This window comes from Artemia franciscana, chromosome 4 (genome assembly GCF_032884065.1).
Source record: "Artemia franciscana chromosome 4, ASM3288406v1, whole genome shotgun sequence".
NCBI classification, from domain to species: domain Eukaryota; kingdom Metazoa; phylum Arthropoda; class Branchiopoda; order Anostraca; family Artemiidae; genus Artemia; species Artemia franciscana.
The window spans coordinates 51,991,535-52,009,805 of record NC_088866.1 but is presented as its reverse complement, the minus strand read 5'-3'; the positions used below and the strand labels follow the sequence as shown (position 1 = coordinate 52,009,805).

The 18,271-nt window shown below is 34.6% G+C and overlaps 2 protein-coding genes across 6 annotated transcripts in view; one reads left to right on the top strand and one right to left on the bottom strand.

Moving 5' to 3' along the window:
* Positions 1-934: 934 nt before the first annotated feature.
* On the bottom strand, positions 935-16,543 carry LOC136025787 (uncharacterized). Its single transcript, XM_065701776.1, has 4 exons — positions 16,118-16,543; positions 9,027-9,243; positions 3,880-4,050; positions 935-1,628 (listed from the first exon to the last, which is right to left on the bottom strand). The coding sequence occupies exons 1-4, from the start codon at positions 16,541-16,543 to the stop codon at positions 1,006-1,008; spliced, it is 1,437 nt and encodes a 478-aa protein (XP_065557848.1). The 3' UTR covers positions 935-1,005.
* Positions 9,498-18,271, top strand: part of LOC136026567 (uncharacterized) — a 59,324-nt gene continuing 50,550 nt past the window's right edge. For 4 of the 5 annotated variants that reach the window (XM_065703263.1, XM_065703265.1, XM_065703264.1 and 1 more), the window contains exon 1: positions 9,498-9,599. The gene's annotated coding sequence lies outside the window, so the exon portion shown is untranslated. The remainder of the gene's footprint in view (positions 9,600-18,271) is intronic. The other variant, XM_065703261.1, reaches the window with a different exon arrangement.

Sequence of the window (18,271 nt, the reverse complement as noted above, 5' to 3'; positions counted from 1 at the left end):
GGTATATCCCTCCCAAACTAAAAAAAAAAAAAAAACAGAGAACCATATTGTAGAAGTTTAAGTGCCTTTTAAGTTTTTTAATTCAGAAACCTACGGACATATTTCGCGAGGAACTTTTCTCCAGGGGAGGAGGGGGGTGAAGGGATTGTCTGTAGAATTTTCAGCGGGAAGAAAATGTTTGGGAATAATTCCTTTCAATGAAATCAAATTGTCGGGCAATAATTTTTTAATCGGAAAAATTAGAAAAATAAGGTATTTTTAACTTACGAACGGGTGATCGGATCTTAATGAAATTTGATGTTTGGAAGGATATTGTGTCTCAGAGCTATTATTTTAAATCCCGACCAGCATTAAGCCTCTGATTTTCCTTTTAAATCAATGTATTGGTTCTTAGAATTTTGCTAGAGCTAATATCATATGAGCTCTTGGCCTCGTCAAAAGTGCCATATGAGCTTTTAACTCTTGTTTATTTATAATAATAGCGAACTTTGTTAGTTTTACACTTCGAAGATAAGAAAAACTACTCATAGAATTTGACAAAGCTTTTGCCCATGAAACTTAAACAATTAGAATATTTTGTTCCCAAAAGCCAACTATGCTTTCAAGCAAAATCTAAACCCTATTAAACTTTTCGGTGTTTTTTTTTGCCACCTGCTACTGCCAAAAATTGCATTCACATGAGTCTTTTCAACAAAAATTGGATTGCGGTTTATTTTTTTCACATACATATTGTGCGTAAATTCCTTTTTTTTTCCAATTTCCTTAGCTTTTCTCAACTAAAAAAAAAAAAAAAAATCTCAAATTTGGAAAACCATAATTTTTGCAGGGGGTTATTTTCTTTGGGGAAGAGGATAAATGCCTAGAACCAACCCTCATAGGCATGTCAAAACATAATAACGACACTTTTTCCCCTTGTGAGAAAGAAATACTGGAAAAAGGGAACATTACAAATTTAATAAAGAAAAAAGTAAATTCAAATAAAAGTTAAATTTAAGAAATCAATAACTATTCAATTTTTTCAAATATTTTTTTCACTGTTTTTAATGCTTCTTTTTTCACTTCAAGTAATTCAAGCTTTACTTTCATTTTGTCTTGATGAACTTTCATTCTTTCTTGATGAACTTTCTGTTCAAATCGTAATCGTTCCTCATGCCGTAAATTGGCATCATTACTGAGTTCTTGAAATCCTTCTGGGTTGCTAAAACATCGCCGTTTGTTGGCCCTCTTATGCTCTGCATCTTTACTGCCTACACTTGCTTCTGGCACTGGGCTTGATTGTGATGCAAAGCTACCAGGGGTTCTCAAACTCCCCCTATTCGATGCAGTTATCGCAACAGTGCCCTCTGGCTTAGGGGCCATCAACCCTTTCATTAATTCAAAATGCTCCCAGGCTACTTTCCCTGCTCCACTCCTTCCTGCCTTGTCTTTTTGATCCCTGTACTGCCTTTTCAGGTTTTTCATTTTTGTTTGGCATTGTGCTGAAGAGTAATGTATTCCATCTTCTAAGAAAGAAGCAGAGACTCTACTCCAGAAGACAGAATTCACTGGTTTCGATGCTTCCTCCTGCTCTTGATAAAGGGCAACCAGTGTCTGAATATGCTGCCTTGGCCAAGACTTTTTATCATTAGCTGCAAAAAATAAGAATGTTCAAAAATAGACATTCATGGGGAAATCGGGAGGTTGTAAAGTCAGCAATGGCCCAAATTAGGGAGTTAGGGACCTTCATAACACCGAAAAAGAGACCAGATTGGGATGGCATTTAAGTAACCAGGTTAGTAAACCAAAGAACAGTACCCGTCAGGATCTTCAGGTTAATATAAAAGAAACCATAATTGAACAATCCTTGAAAGTCCATGGAAAAATCTAAACACTGTTGTACCAACTAACTTGCTTATTCAAGTAGTTGATAAAGACTGCCTTGTCACTGCTGTCCTAAAATTCTACCATACTACATTCTTTTTACCATAGCTGAGACTCAAGCAGTCCTATACCTTTTAGTGTACAAGCTGCTCAAACTGTCCAATAGTGACCATGTCATGAAGCTACTGAAGAACCTATGTTTGCTGGTTCCTGTATAGCATGCAGTTAATCTTTAAATTACCTTCCTAGTACCACAAAATGCAATAGTACGAGGTATATTAAAAAAAATACGTGAAATTTTTGTCACCAAGGCATTGGTAACCGTTTTCTATGAATGTGAAGGAGATTTACTTGTGGACTTTTTAGAAGGTTGAGGGGATGTCTAGATTTCCCTAAAAATAGTGTAAAGGAAGGAAGCATCACATAAAGAAGTTATTTGACACTGAAGAAAGTTATATTGAAAATATATTGTAAGTATGGAAATTATTGTATACAGAAAGATCCATAGTAATAGAAAACAATTACAAAATTCGGCTTATTTTTTTAATACCCTTACACTATCAGAAATGTGAACCACATTTAAATGGAACCAGCTGAGTATTCCTGGAAAACGTCAAGTTTACTAAAAAAGTTTATAATCCATACTTTAGAAAACAATACACAATAGGCACAGAGAACTAGCTGATTGTTCTAACACTGAAATCTTTAAATTAGATTCAAGTTATCTTTAAATTAGACATCCAGAACTGCATTTTTTCCCACCATTTACTTCCAGCGTTCACAATTTGAAAACCCCAGGCCAAATATTCGGATTTTTCTTCACCAAGTCTTATAAACAGAAAAACACTTAACCACTTAACATCAAAACAAAGTATAACAAACTTTAACAACAAAATTTTAATTATTGTCCATTAGGGTTTATAGCACTTGAATACAACATTGCGTTTTATAGGTAAAAATTAAATACTTTTCTTAATTACCCAAGCACATTAAAGGAATTTGCTACAAGAATGATGGTTATATTCCTATATTGCTTTCGAATAGAGGAAATCCCCTTACCAAACTAGTGGGTGAAGTGAGTCTGCTTGAGAATTGTTCTGGATACAAGTTCACCTTCGAATACCAGCAAAACTGCATTGAATATGCTCAAGACTATCTTCTACCAATTGCAACATTTAAGAAGCGTCTGGCAAGTTATCAACCACTCAAAGTCTATTAAGATACTCCAAAAATAAATGTTAGAATGGCATACTGTTCCATTTTTAATTTCTCACAATATTTTCTGTCATTGTACACTCAAGCTTTTTCTATTCTGTTGTTACTTCTAGTAAAAGGGCAGGAAACGAACACGCCTGGAAGCTTCTGGCATTCAACACAAAGCTCATAAAGAAAGCGCTTAAGTGTGGATCAAAATGAATGAGGTTTCACTGTGCTTGTCCGAAATCCAACAAAAATATGACTCGAACCCCCGAAAAATGGGACAAAATTCTGACATCCGAGAATGAGGCTTCTCGTTTTCTCAAAAATTTATTTACCTTTGGCCTTGCTCTTTTCTGTGGGAACAAGTCCAGATTGACTATCCCCTCTTAATTTATCACTTGGGAAATACTTGTACAAGCCCTTTCTCCTCTCTATTTAACATTTAGCTTTTTCACCAATATTTCTAGCAGTATTCCTAATTTTCTTCCCTAAGATACAATCAACAGAGAATGTAATGTATATATTATTTATAAGTATTTTACAGACAGAGATACGAAATAAAGAAAACAAAATTCATTAAAACATTTATAGAAAACTTCAGGCTATACACAAATTAATCATACTGGTTCAGGAAATGATTTTATAACCGATAGCCATAAAGAAAAAAAATTGATGTTCAAAATAGCAACCACTAAATTTAAATAGGAGAAAAGCATACAAAAAGAGAAAACAAGAATTTAAAATATTTACTTGTATTTTTGAAAAACCATGGTAGCAAGAGCAGGCTAATTTAACAAAAACAAATTTTGAACTAATTACCAAATGATACATCTGAAGCAGGTTCTTCAACAGCAGATATTTCTTGAACTGTGTCAGCATAAGATGAACTTGGAGTAAATTGATCTGTACAAAATTTATTTGAAATCGGATATAGACTTAAATCTACTCCCCAAGAGATAACATCAGCCATTGGCCATCTTTCAAAAGATGCTAGAAAAAAAGAAATGAGAATTATGAGGACAACCCATTGTGGTTATTTCAACAAAACTGATGGATAAAATTCTAGTTGATTGACTTCTTTCTATCTCAGAAAGGGGTTATGTTAGGAAAACAAAACTTTCAGGGATGGGTCTACAAGTTAAAGTATGTCCCGGAAAGGTATTTTGAAGTACCTACCTCCACTCCTTCTCCTTCCAGAGGGCCCTGACCTTTGATGACCTTCAAAATATGTGTGTTATAAAAGTGAAACCTTCTGCTTAATTGAAATACAACAAAATTGTTTTCAGCTTCATAACTTTGCTCAGTTCCATTTTATAAGGTTTTAAAGATATGCAAATACATTTCCTGAATTTTGAAAAAAAAATTGATATGGCTCAAAATTCTACTCAAATAACAGGAATTGCATTTTCAGAACTAAAGGCAGAGAAAAAGCAACTAATAATTGAAAATTAAGGTAAAATGTTGTTTTGTCAAAATTTCAACAGGTTCATGTAGGCAAATTTCAGGGCCCTCTAGAGGGAGAAGGAGTGGAGGTGGGTACTTTAAAATACCTTCCCGGGACATACTTTAGCCTGTAGACCCATCCCTGAAAGATTCATTTTCCTAACCTAAACCCTTTCTGAGATAAGAAGAAGTCAGTTAACTAGAATTTTACCATATATATATATATATATATATATATATATATATATATATATATATATATATATATATAGATTAGGGGGGAGCAGTTGAAGTTCTCTGATACAAACAAATTATAGGTCTATATTAGGATTCAGGATGAAATTAATTCTAAATGTAGGTCTATGTCTAGGCTATTTCATAGCTGTCCCATTAGTGATTTAATCATAAAATTTTAGCTCAGAATTCTACTCAAATAACAGGGATTGCATTTTCAGAACTAAAGGCAGAGAAAAAGCAACTGGTAACTGAAAATTAAGGTAAAATGTTTTTTAGTCAAAATTTCAATAGGTATAGACCTGTCATGTAGGCAAATTTCAGGGCCCTCTAGAGGGAGAAGGAGTGGAGATGGGTACTTTAAAATATCTTCCTGGGATATGCTTTAGCCTGTAGACCCATCCCAGAATTTTTCATTTTCCTAATTTAATCTAACCCCTTTTCAAGATAGCAAAAAGTCATCACACAACTAGAATTTTACCATATATATATATATATATATATATATATATATATATATATATATATATCATGAAAAGAGAAATCACCAATGCTACAGCACAAAAAAAAAAAAAAAAAAAAAAAAAAAAAAAAAAAAAAAAAAAAAAAAAAAAAAAAAATATATATATATACAGAATCCTTAGAAAACTAGTAATTTTTTCGTTTACAAGCATAGGAGTTAATTGATTATTTTCTTGCAGATTAAGGGCGGATGAAATTTATGTTTATTTTTATTATGTTTTTATGAGTCGGACAAACATTTCGGGGGTGGTTCAAACACCCTATCCCCCTGGATACGGCCTTAGTGCCCAGACATTTTTGAATTTTGGGTTGGCCGGGCCCCGAATCCCCCCTGTATATGCCCCTGTTTCTTTTGGCTACCAAGACCAAAATAAAATCCTTATAGCTAGATACTTACATAGGTTCTTTAATTAACAAGCTATACCATTTGACCAAGAAACTGTCCTTAATCTTTTTACATGGGTAAAAGTTCAGTACCAACCTAGTAATTTTGTCGTTTACGAGCGCTGTGGGTGCTTCTTGCTTTAAGTTATTCTGTCCCTCAGAATGGCTCATAAATATATCAATGGACCCTAAGCTTCAAACAATGATGGCTCTACCGTTTAGGGATATAAATGGTCTGAACTTTATTGCATTTCAGCTCGTTTTTTGTGTCTGAATATGATACGCTAAGGACTTTTAAGGGTTTATTAGTTAACTTGTAAAATTTTCAATGGGTTGAAATATGGAACCGTATGGCAATGGTGTCTCAGTAAATGCTTGTTGAAATTTGGTAATGAATTTGTTAAGATTTTCACAAAACTGGGTGGTCAAAGGAAAGCAATATGTCAAAAAAGTTAGTGTGATTGCGATTCGGTCGTAATGCTGTCTTGGTGGCGAACGTCTATTTTGCGCCAAAGACTCGCAACTTTTTAAATGAATGGGTGACGGTTCATTTTGAAATGGCCTATTGAGATTTCAATTTATGCAACGAATTAGATTCATTTGGATTTTATTTTGTTACATTTTATATATATATATATATATATATATATATATATATATATATATATATATATATATATATATATATATATATATATATATATATATATATATATATATATATATATATATATATATATATGTATATATATCATGAAAAGAGAAATCACCAATGCAACAGCACAAACACATAAAAAAACAATAATATATATATATATATATATATATATATATATATATATATATATATATATATATATATATATATATATATATATATATATATATATATATATATATATATATATATATATATATATATATATATATATATATATATATATATATATATATATATATATATATATATATATATATATATATATATATATATATATATATATATATATATATATATATATATATATATATATATATATATATATATATATATATATATAGATTAGGGGGGAGCAGTTTAAGTTCTCTGATACAAACAAATGATAGGTCTATATTAGGATTCAGGATGAAATTAATTCTAAATGTAGGTCTATGTCTAGGCTATTTCATAGCTGTCCCATTAGTGATTTAACCATAAAATTTCAGCTCAGAATTCTACTCAAATAACAGGGATTGCATTTTCAGAACTAAAGGCAGAGAAAAAGCAACTGGTAACTGAAAATTAAGGTAAAATCTTTTTTAGTCAAAATTTCAATAGGTATAGACCTGTCATGTAGGCAAATTTCAGGGCCCTCTAGAGGGAGAAGGAGTGGAGGTGGGTACTTTAAAATATCTTCCTGGGATATGCTTTAGCCTGTAGACCCATCCCAGAATGTTTCATTTTCCTAACCTAATCTAACCCCTTTTCAAGATAGCAAAAAGTCATCACACAACTAGAATTTTACCATATATCTTCTATATATATAAAAATAAGTTGTCTGTCTGTCTGTGGATGGATCAGGTGACGTCATGTTTCGGCTGACGTCATGAAATTAGTTGCCGTCATTTTTGCTTTGAAGGTGACGTCATTCAAGTTATATAAGACATATGTTCGCCGTCATGTTTCGGCTGACGTCATGAAATTAGCTGCCATCATTTTTGCTTTGAAGGCGTGACGTCATTCAAGTTATATAAGACGTATAAGACGATTATATAAGACGACCGGGACACAACTACAACGGGGACACCGGGGGAAACAGGGGGATATAAATGACGACCGGGACAAAAAAACTAAAAAGAAAAAAAAACTAAAAACTAATAAAAAAACTAAAAAATCTGAAAATCTAAATAAGCTAAAAAAGAAAAAAAAGGAAAAAAATAAAGGAGAAAAACAAAACTAAAAAACGAATGTATATACAGACCGGGACACCGGGATACAAATGACGACCGGGACACAGGGAATATAAATGACGACCGGGACACAGGGACACAACTACAACGGGGACACCGGGGGAAACAGGGGGATGTAAATGACGACCGGGACACCGGGACAGGGAATGGTCGATTAGCAATCACCATCAACAAAGCTCAAGGGCAATCATTAGAATCATGAGGTATAGATCTGAATACAGATTGTTTTCCCATGGACCATTATATGTTGCATGTTCAAGAGTCGGTAAACCTGACAATCTATTTATATGCAAAGACAATGGGACAGCAAAGAATGTTGTATATTCGCAAGTTTTACATAGTTAAAACCATATATATATATATATATATATATATATATATATATATATATATATATATATATATATATATATATCTATCTATATTCACAGGTGGGACATAGGGACACAACTACAATGGCGCGTAACTATTATGGCGCGTAACGACTTACGCGCGCGGGGGGGCTTGGGGGGGCGCGAAGCGCCCCCACCAACTAGGTGTTGGGGTGGCGCGAAGCGCCACCCCAACAGCTAGTATATATATATATATATATATATAATGAAAAGAGAAATCACCAATGCAACAGCACACACATAAAAAAAAATTATATATATATATATATTAGGGGGGAGCAGTTTAAGTTCTCTGATACAAACAAATGATAGGTCTATATTAGGATTCAGGATGAAATTAATTCTAAATGTAGGTCTAAGTCTAGGCTATTTCTTAGCTGTCCCATTAGTGATTTAATCATAAAATTTTAAATAGCATAAACTATTAGAAAAGCTACTTTTTGTTATCTTAGAGAGAGATTAGGAAAAGTAATGAGTAGAGGGAAAAATACATCTAAAATTGAGATTGTTTAAATTGAAAATTTAGGGTAAAATAAGAAACAATGGTAATAGGAAATGTGCATTCCCAAGCTCTATTCCTAATAACACACCTTTCTAACTGATAAAAAACCTTTGTTCTGTGCATCAGAGCCTAGCCTACTAGCCTTTAAAAGCTAGGCCTAGCTCTCCAGAAAACCTTAATATTTTATAAGCACAGACAAGATTATGCTACTTACAAACTCCTAAATCTGAAGTAATCTCCAATATAACTGTATTAGTATGCTCTCTGCATATAATTTTATAAGTCTTGTCAGTATGCCTATATTCCATCTGAAATTTCTGAACTGAACTTACAAACTCAATAGACAGTTCAATTGGTAAGAAATAATGGTAGTAAGAAATGTGCTTTCCCAAGCTCTATTCCTAATAACACACCTTTCTAACTGATAAAAAACCTTTGTTCTGTGCATCAGAGCCTAGCCTACTAGCCTTTGAAACCTAGGCCTAGCTCTCTAGAAAACCTTAATATTTTATAAGCACAGACAAGATTATGCTACTTACAACCTCCTAAATCTGAAGTAATCTCCAATATAACTGTATTAGCATGCTCTCTGCATATAATTTTATAAGTCTTGTCAGTATGCCTATATTCCATCTGAAATTTCTGAACTGAACTTACAAACTCAATAGACAGTTCAATTGCAAATAGAACTTGAATCCCACCCTCTTCCCAAGGGACTTGATAGGCTTCCTTAGAAATATTAATCATACTACTCCACTATAAACATAGCTTATCTACAAAACCCATAGCCTATCAACAGGTGAGTCACATGCACATGGTCGTCTGACGTCACAATCCTCAAATAATCTTTTTATTTGGGGGTTATAAAGTGCCAGCCCACGGACAAGTAATCTTGAGCGTTTGTGGGGATAATCCGACTAACCTCTGACGTCATATGTGTCTAAAAAACGCTTGGATTAATCAGATTAATAATCGGACAAGTAAACAAACGCACCCTTAGAACCATTGAATGAGGACCTAAGTGACATCTGCAGTCAAGAAAGGTCCGAAATCTGCTGCTGACTTTATCACTTATATAATCATTAAATAGCTTGTGAACTAGAACTTAAGAGGTAAGGAACGTCTTATATGATTAAAAATTATCTCCTTACATTCTTTATAATCTGAGTTTGTTCTTGTTCCATGAGAAGCCATGAAAACGGGTCCCCAAGCAATGCAGACTAAGAAACATAGGCTAGGGAATGTATCCCTAAGCCATATAATTTAAATCTACGATAAAATTCTAGTTTATTGACTTCTTGCTATCTCAGAAAGGGCTTAGGTTAGGAAAATGAAACTTTAAGGGATAAATCTACAGACTAAAGTATGTCATGGGAAGGTATTTTGAAACAACTATCTCCACTCCTTCTCCCTCTAGAGGGCCCTGACCTCTGATGACCTTTAAAGTATGTGTGTTATAAAAGTGAAACCTTACAAAATAGATCTTCAGCTTGATTGAAGTACAACAAAGTTGTTTTCAGCTTCATAACTTTGCCCAATTCCATTTTAAAGGTTTTAGAGATCTGCAAATACATTTCCTGAATTTTGAAAAAAAACCATTGATATGGCTCAGAATTCTACTCAAATAACAGGAATTGCATTTTCAGAACTAAAAGCAGAGAAAAAGCTACTAGGTGTTAATTGACTTCTTGCTATCTTGGAAAGGGTTTAGGCTAGGCAAATGAAACTTTCAGGAATGGGTCTACAGGCTAAAGTATATCCCAGGAAGGTATTTTAAAGTACCCACCCCCACTCCTTCTCCCTCTAGAGGGCCCTGAAATTTGCCTACATGACAGGTCTACACCTATTGAAATTTAGACAGAACAATATTTTACCTTAATTTTCAGTTACTAGCTGCTTTTCCTCAGCCTTTAGTTCTGAAAATATAATTCCTGTTATTTGTGTAGAATTTTGAGCCCTATCAATGTTTTTTTCTCAAAATTTAGGAAATGTATTTGCATATCTTTAAAACCTTATAAAATCGGATTGAGCAAAGTTATGAAGCTGAAAACAATTTTGTTGTACTTCAATTAAGCAGAAGATCTATTTTACAAGGATTCACTTTTATAACACACATATTTTTAAAGGTCATCCAAGGTCAGGGCCCTCTAGTGGGAGAAGGAGTTGAGGTAGGTACTTCAAAATACCTCCCTGGGACATACTTTAGCCTGTAGACCCATTCCTGAAAGTTTCATTTTTCTAACCTGAACCCTTTCTGAAATAGCAAAAAAACTTGATATGGCTCAAAATTCTACTCAAATAACAGGAATTGCATTTTCAGAACTAAAGGCAGATAAAAAGCATATAGTAACTAAAAATTAAGGTAAAATATTGTTCTGTCAAAATTTCAATAGGTATAGACCTGTCTCTTTGAAACCTTATAAATCAGGACTGAGCAAAGTTGTGAAGCTGAAACAGTACTTCATTTAGGCAGAAGATCCTGTTTTATAAGCTTTTACTTCAACACATATAGATTTTTAAAGTTATCAAAGGTCACTGTTCTCTAGAGGGAAAAAGAGTAGAGTTTGGTACTCCAAAATACTTTCCTATCCCTGAAAGTTATACTTTCCTAACCTAATTCCTTTCTAAGATATTGAAAAGTTACTAAACTAGAATTTTACCTATCATATTAACATGTTTCCTTCCATTATTCCTTAAATTGCATGTCTAGCAAGATAAGGTGATGATGAGCCTCCTGTGAAACATCTTGCTGGTGGTGTGACATGACTATGGTCTGGCATCCCAGGTTAGTCTACATTCTGCATTGACCCAGTCTTGATTGACTCCTTTCTTGAACACATTTTTGGTTTGGGACTGGATGGTGGCATTGGAAAGTCTATTACAGTAAGGGACAGCACACACAGAGAAAAATTGCTAGTGCTCACATTGATGGCAATGGGGAACTTGCAGCTTCTTTGTGTGACCTCTTGTTGTACTTGCAAGGGATGATCAGAATACTTGACTTGAGATGTTGTTTTCTATTAGTTTGTGAGTGGTAATTGCATCTCCTCTGTTCCTTCTATAGACTAGGTTGGGGAGTTTGAGGTATACAAGGCATTCCTCATATAGCTTGTCTTCCAAAGCTGGTATGAGCTTTGTTACTCACCTTTGGACGCTCTCAAGTGCTTTAATGTCCATTTTGTAATGGGGAGATGCTAGGATCATTCCAAATTCCAGGTGTGGATTTACAATAGCTTTGTACAGTTATGTAACCACACAGGGCCTCCTGGTGGTTAACATTCTTTTATGAGCCATAGAGCTTGGTTTGCTTTGGCAACTTGAACTCGTGTGTGGCTGTGAAACTTGAGTTTGTCATCAACAATAACCCCCAGGTCCTTCTCTTCACTTACAGCCTCAAGTAGATCATCTCCAGTATAGTAAGGTTGTCTAGGTTTGTTGTGTCCAAGATGCAGGTCTTTTTGCATTTTGACATGTTGAACTGTAAACCCTACTCAGATGACCATCTAGATAGTTGATCTAAATCTCCTTGCATCATCAAGGGATTGGGGCTAATTTGGGCCTGTCCTAAGAGCTTGCAATTGTCAGCATATAGTGTCAGTGGATTTTTCAGGTGGGTTGTACAGTTGTTAATATATATTTTGAGCAATGTGGGCCCCAGGATTGTGTATTGTTGAACTTCACTAATGACAAGACTTTCATCAGAATAAATAGTCTTACCAGTGGCATCATAAACTACTACTCTATGATTTCTGGGAAAAGATGGGAGTGGGGAGCTACTTGCCCTCTGATCACTTTTGACTATTAAAAGAGCATTAGCCCTCTCAATTTAGAATCAAATGACCAAATGAACACTTGCCCTCTGATCACTTTCGACTATTAAAAAGAGCACTAGCCCTCTCAATTTAGAATCAAATGAATCATTTTTAAATTTTCTATGATGATTCCTTCTATAAAATGTGCCCTAGTCTAAAATAAAAATAATATTACCACAGGGCATTTTCAACAGGGGTGGAAGGGTATTTTCCAAGATGGGGTACTTTTTGCCGGGGATACTTTCCATAGGGTGGGGGGGGGGCTGTAAAGTTCAAAATAATCCAAGGTCAACTAATCCTTCCTGCACAGACTGTTCATACATGTTTCTAGCCCCTGAATATTTGATTGGGCAATTGCTAGCATATTGGTTGATTTCATAACAAAGATTTCCCCCAAATGTATCCAATTACTGGAAAGTAAGAAAGGATTCAATCCAGGCAACTAAATTCTCATGCACCAGGAGAAGAAATTGATGCTGTACTTTATCAAAGCCTTTTGCTTGATCATGCAACATGAAATCCACCAGAAGACAATCACCTAAGAGTCTGGTGACAAAGTCATATGATTCAATGAAGTTTGTATTGATTGAGCAACCTTGATGGAAACCATGCTGACTTTTTAAAAGTGACTGATTTCTTCAAGGTGAGAGACCAGTGTGCTATTTATGATGCTCTTAAGGGCCATACATACAACAGAAGTAAGACTTAAAGGGCAATAATTACAAGCTTGGTCCTTTCTCCCTTTCTTGAAGATGGGTTTGATGTTGGCCTGCTTCCAGTCACTTTTATTATTATACAATTTTCAAAACAATTTCAGTATAAACCTAGGACCCTAGCCATAAATAAGGAAACATGTTATGAAAACAATTCTTACTTGATAATATGCAGAATAATCTGATAATATGCTTGATATGCTTGATATGATAATATGCAGAATATTAACACATATTACAGTGACCTTTATCTTTACTTCTTTCACTGTTGTACAATTTTTGTTTTTACAAATTTCTGAAAAATAAGCATGGGTTTGATCATATTTTTCTACTTTTGAATGCTCTATATATATAATTAAACACCATCAGTGTCATCTAATTATTTCTCACAAAAAGATTTTAATAGACAAACAATGATAAGTTAGGTTAGGTGTCATTTTGGCATTTGTTTATAAATTCTTTTCAAGACTTAGAGAATAAACACAAATGTTTAGAAATGTGATAGAAAAACTGAAAATACAAGGAAAGAAGCAGAGATAGGATCATTCTGCATATGGTGAATTAAGAGGGAATTTTATTCAGGAGGACCTTTTTTGTGGTTGGGTGGGGTGGGGTAAAATCTGAAACTATATTTGGCAAAAGGTAAGTTTTGTTGACATGTCACCACCTAAATATTTCAAATGTTTTTGACCTGTAAATTTAATCAGGGATGGTAATCTTGCTTTCTTTTGTGAATTCTTTAAATAATTATAGTATTGTATTTTTAATAGATCTCGTTTGCTGATCTGAATCTACAGCAGAATAATACATGCTCATAATATCTGTAGGCATTTTTGGTGTTATTTCTGTGTTACAGTGCTGCAGTATTTGTTTTGTCTTTTTTCTGATGTAGTGCCTGTTTTTTTTTGTCTTTTTCTGAAGATGACTTTACAGATTCTTTTTCTTTTCTTTTTTTCCCTTGATAGGGGCTCCTGGATGTGGAGTTGAAATATTTAGATTTTTTTTTCAATTGATGTGTCATTTGTTTTTTATTCTCTATCACTGCTTTATTTAACTTAAACCTGTTTTTTTTTGTAAATAGAAAAGCAGTGTGGTCTAAGAAATTATTGAAATAGTATAAAATTAGAAATTTAATTATACAGTGCTGCCATGAGGTCAATAAAAGTCCCTGGTACTGGAGAAGGTCCCCAAAAGTCCCTAAAACAGCTCTCAAGTCTCTAAAAGTCCTTTTTTGTAGTATTTAGCCAATTGAACACTTCTGGAAAGAAGTATTTTTGTTTCTTTAGTAACCTTATTGTTCTAAAGACTGTAGAATTATTTTAAGACTACAGAATCACATTTTTTTTTATATAAGGATGGATGAAAAGGTTTGATGCCCTTTGCTTCTCAAGTCACTTAAGCTGCCAAGCTTTTTCATTTTTGTTGTTTTTGATATATATAAGTTCAAGTTCAAGTTCCTTTTATTACCAATATCCATCCATTTATAAACAAAAAATATCCCAAAGGGCTCAATGGCCCATTATTTGGGAAAAAAAAACAACAAAGCAAAACATAAATAACTATTAATTACATTCACACTTAAAATATATTTAGAGTCTACTCACCAATCCTCACCCGAGTACAACCAGTCTCCGCACCACCTACTTACAAAAAATAAATAAAAATAAAAAAGTATATATACATCAAGGATCCAACACTCACACCACCCAAATCTAAATAAATAAATTAAATCTTCATAACTAAACAATATAAATAACTGATCAATATTATAATTTAATTTATAATATTGATCAATAGTTTAATTGACCAGGCGTATCCAAGGCTTCAACCACAGCATCTCCTTTCTGGCACAAATGACAACAGAAATCAGATCGTGGGTTGCTATATAGTCGATAGAGGTCGTTGACATATATGAGGAAAAGGGATGGCCCAAGAACTGAGCCTTGTGGCACTCCATATTCGACTGGAATATGCTCATCAGAAGCTTCAACTGCAATGGATCGGCCAGTTAGGAATGAAGAAAACCAGGACAGAGCTTCTCCACGAACGCCTTGATGCGACAACTTACCAGTAAGTATCTCGTGTGTGAGGCTGTCAAAAGCTTTCTTCACATCAAGGAATATTGCCGGAGGGATAAGGCCGAAGTCTAAAGACTGTCATACAAAATGAAGAAGCATATTACATGCGTGTTCTGTTGAGCACTTCTCCCGAAAACCAAATTGGTGCCGATGAAAAAACTTCTTCGCGTCTAGGAAACTCAGCAAATGCTTTAGCATAGCCTTTTCAAATATTTTAGAAAAGACAGACAGAAGAGATATAGGCCTATAGTTCCCTGGGTCATCCCAATCACCTCATTTAAATAGTGATATCACTCGTGCCAACTTGAAACGCTGAGGGAATATTGCGAGCTTGAATGACTAGTTAACTAAGTGGCACAGTGGTGTAATAATTGAGGGAAGAATCTGTTTGATTAAATTGGCCGGAATTTGGTCGAATCCAGATGAAGAATTTTTCAATGACGAAATTATTGTTATCAGTTCCTGCTCCGTAACTGACTCAAGAACCATTGACTTTACACAGGAAGGACCGAGGAACTGCTTCCAAGTTCTAGAACTTGAAGAAGGAACCACACCTAACGCCGTTGTTTTCCCAACCTCAGCAAAAAATTTAGTCATCTGATGTCGTACTTGGTCTTCATCCAAGAAAAGCTGATTCTGAACACTAAGTGATTTAGGGAGCTTTCTAGGTCTTGCCGATGGTTGCGTAACTTCCTTAATTACATCCCAAGTTTTCTTAATATTTTTGCCGCAATCCGCAAACCTTCGGGAAAAATATGTAATTTTAGCTTTTCGAATCAGAGTTTTAAGCATCTTCCGGTATAGTTTAAAAGTATCTAATTTAGCATCACTTGGTCTGTTCCTATACTCTTTTCAAAGGTTCTGTTTTCTCTTTATTGACTTTAGTATTCCAGCTTTAGTCCATGGGGCTATGGGTGTTGATCTCTTAGAAAGACTTGGTTGGGGTGTTTGGCAATGGTGGATAAATTTCTTCTTTACTGTTTCATAAAAAAAAATCAAAAGCCTTATTATAATTTTCTAAGCTCACCCTGTCAGGTATTGTAAACTCCCATGACGTAGTGAATAAATCATCTTTCAGCTTTTCGATGTTTGCTGGTGTATATCGGAATCTTGGTTTATTATCAGGGACTATTCGGCGGGCAGACCGGGGGAGTGGAAGTAAAACTCCTACTGGAAAATGATCCGATGTATCTGATAGTAGCACTTCATTTTTTACAGAATGTATAGATGAGAACACATTGTCAATTAAGGTTGCAGATTGGTTTGAAATTCGTGTAGGGATATTTATACAGGGAGTTAACCCAGACGAGATTACTAGTGCCAGTATATCACAAGCCTGACTCGATGACATATCCATCATGTCAGCGTTAAAATCACCCATTAAAATTATTTCTGCCTTTTCAGACAATACTTTCCCAAGAACAATCTCTAATATTTCCATAAATTGTTTCATTGATCCGCGTGGAGATCTGTATATTTCGCCAATTATTATCTTTTCATTGGAGCTAGTAGCCAATTCTATGAACAGAGATTCAAATACCCGTTCAATGTTTATAGACAGATCATCTCTTCTTACAACTGCCAGATTACTCAATACATAAAATCCTAGCCCCCCCCTTTTTTGCTATCTTTCTATTTAGAAATATTGAATTATATCCGGGTATATCCATAAGTAGCTGGTTCTTTTCATTTAAAAAAGTTTCACATAAACCAATAATTCCAGGGCGAGAATTCTTACATATAAGCTGTATATCATCCAGGGAAGAATTCAGCCCTTGAGCATTCAAATGCACAACCCGGAGGACATCCTCCCACCGAGCCCCAGCATCCCATAGCCCAAACTCCTCCACAAAATTACTATCAATCATATTATCTAAATTTTCATCAAAATTCATATTCGGTGTTCTTCCTATCGGGTTATTCAAAATTTCATTAAAATTTACTCTACGACTTTCATATTCATCTAATTTCCTTTTCGTGAGATTAGCGTCAGTCCTCGATGAAAACTCAATTTCATACATTACTACTTACCAATATAGGTGATGAATAGAGACCACGCTGTAGTCGAGTGAACACGGGCGACGTAGACATCCTAATGACAGCAAATTCATAAGGCGAAGGCACGAACTTGAATTTTCGCTCTGGAACGGAAAAATATTTACAAGTAAAAAAGTAAAGAAAAGAGTAAATAACATGGAAAGAGAGAAATATAAGAAAATAAATATATATAAAAAACATAGATACGCACATTGCAAAAGAAAGCAAAAAAGGAGTAAATAATATAGTAAATAGAGAAAAGGAAAAATAGGACAATAACTAAAAAAACACACACAGATACGGACGTTGCAAAAAAAGAGCAGCAAAATTGCATCCCCTCACTTTACTGAGGCGAAAATACTCGATAGTTTACGTCACGCGTCAGAAGCACCATCACTAATAACTGCGGATAAAACCAAGGCGAGGGGGTCATGGCATGCATCACTGAACTTAACCCAGTTTGAGCTAGAAGTTTTTTTTGTTTCTAGCCATAGTTTAGTACCCTGTTGCATGACTTTAGTTTGAGATACTTTCTCAGCGGTTACTTTGGAATTTCGAAGTTTGTAAGCCGTACTCAAAAGTTCTTTCCGACGCTTTGCAAGTTCAGATGGTAGGTCATTACTGATGCTCTTTCCTGTGCCTTTTAGGCTACCAACACAAGCCATGATCCTATCTTTATGCCTAAGATTCAGAACAGAGGCAAAAATAGGGTCCGAAACGGGACGAGAGTTCGAGTGGGAAGGGCGCTTGGTCTTGTTTCTAATTCTGTACATTGCCGTGAATTTTATATCCTTCGAGTTTTGTACTGGCATTCCTGATAAAAAGTCGTGGAATGTCTCTTCAATATTCTCACTATCCTTATTAGGAATTCCGTGAATCAGCAGATTTTTGCGTTTTACGTACAATTCCGTACTCAAACACTGTTCTTTAACCGCTATAATTGCATTTTTCAAATCAGAATTCTCTTGTTTCAGAGCTGAATTCTCTATACGAAGATTTTCGATCATTTGCTTTAAGTCATCCATACGCTCGTCGAAATGCTTTTTTGTGACCGACATCGTTAATTATGCAGTAAAAATTCGCCTCCGTAAATGAAATTAGCAAAATGACATTTCAAAGGGACTTACAGGCATGGGCCCCTTTC

Excerpts from the sequence above, each read along its gene's own strand:
- LOC136025787 (XM_065701776.1), bottom strand. The coding sequence starts at position 16,543 with ATGAAACAATTTATGGAAATATTAGAGATTGTTCTTGGGAAAGTATTG. Across the intron at positions 4,051-9,026 it reads TACTTCAGATTTAGGAGGTT|CATCTTTTGAAAGATGGCCA; the intron begins GTAAGTAGCATA and ends CTTTTTTTCTAG. Across the intron at positions 1,629-3,879 it reads TGCTTCAGATGTATCATTTG|CTAATGATAAAAAGTCTTGG; the intron begins GTAATTAGTTCA and ends TATTTTTTGCAG.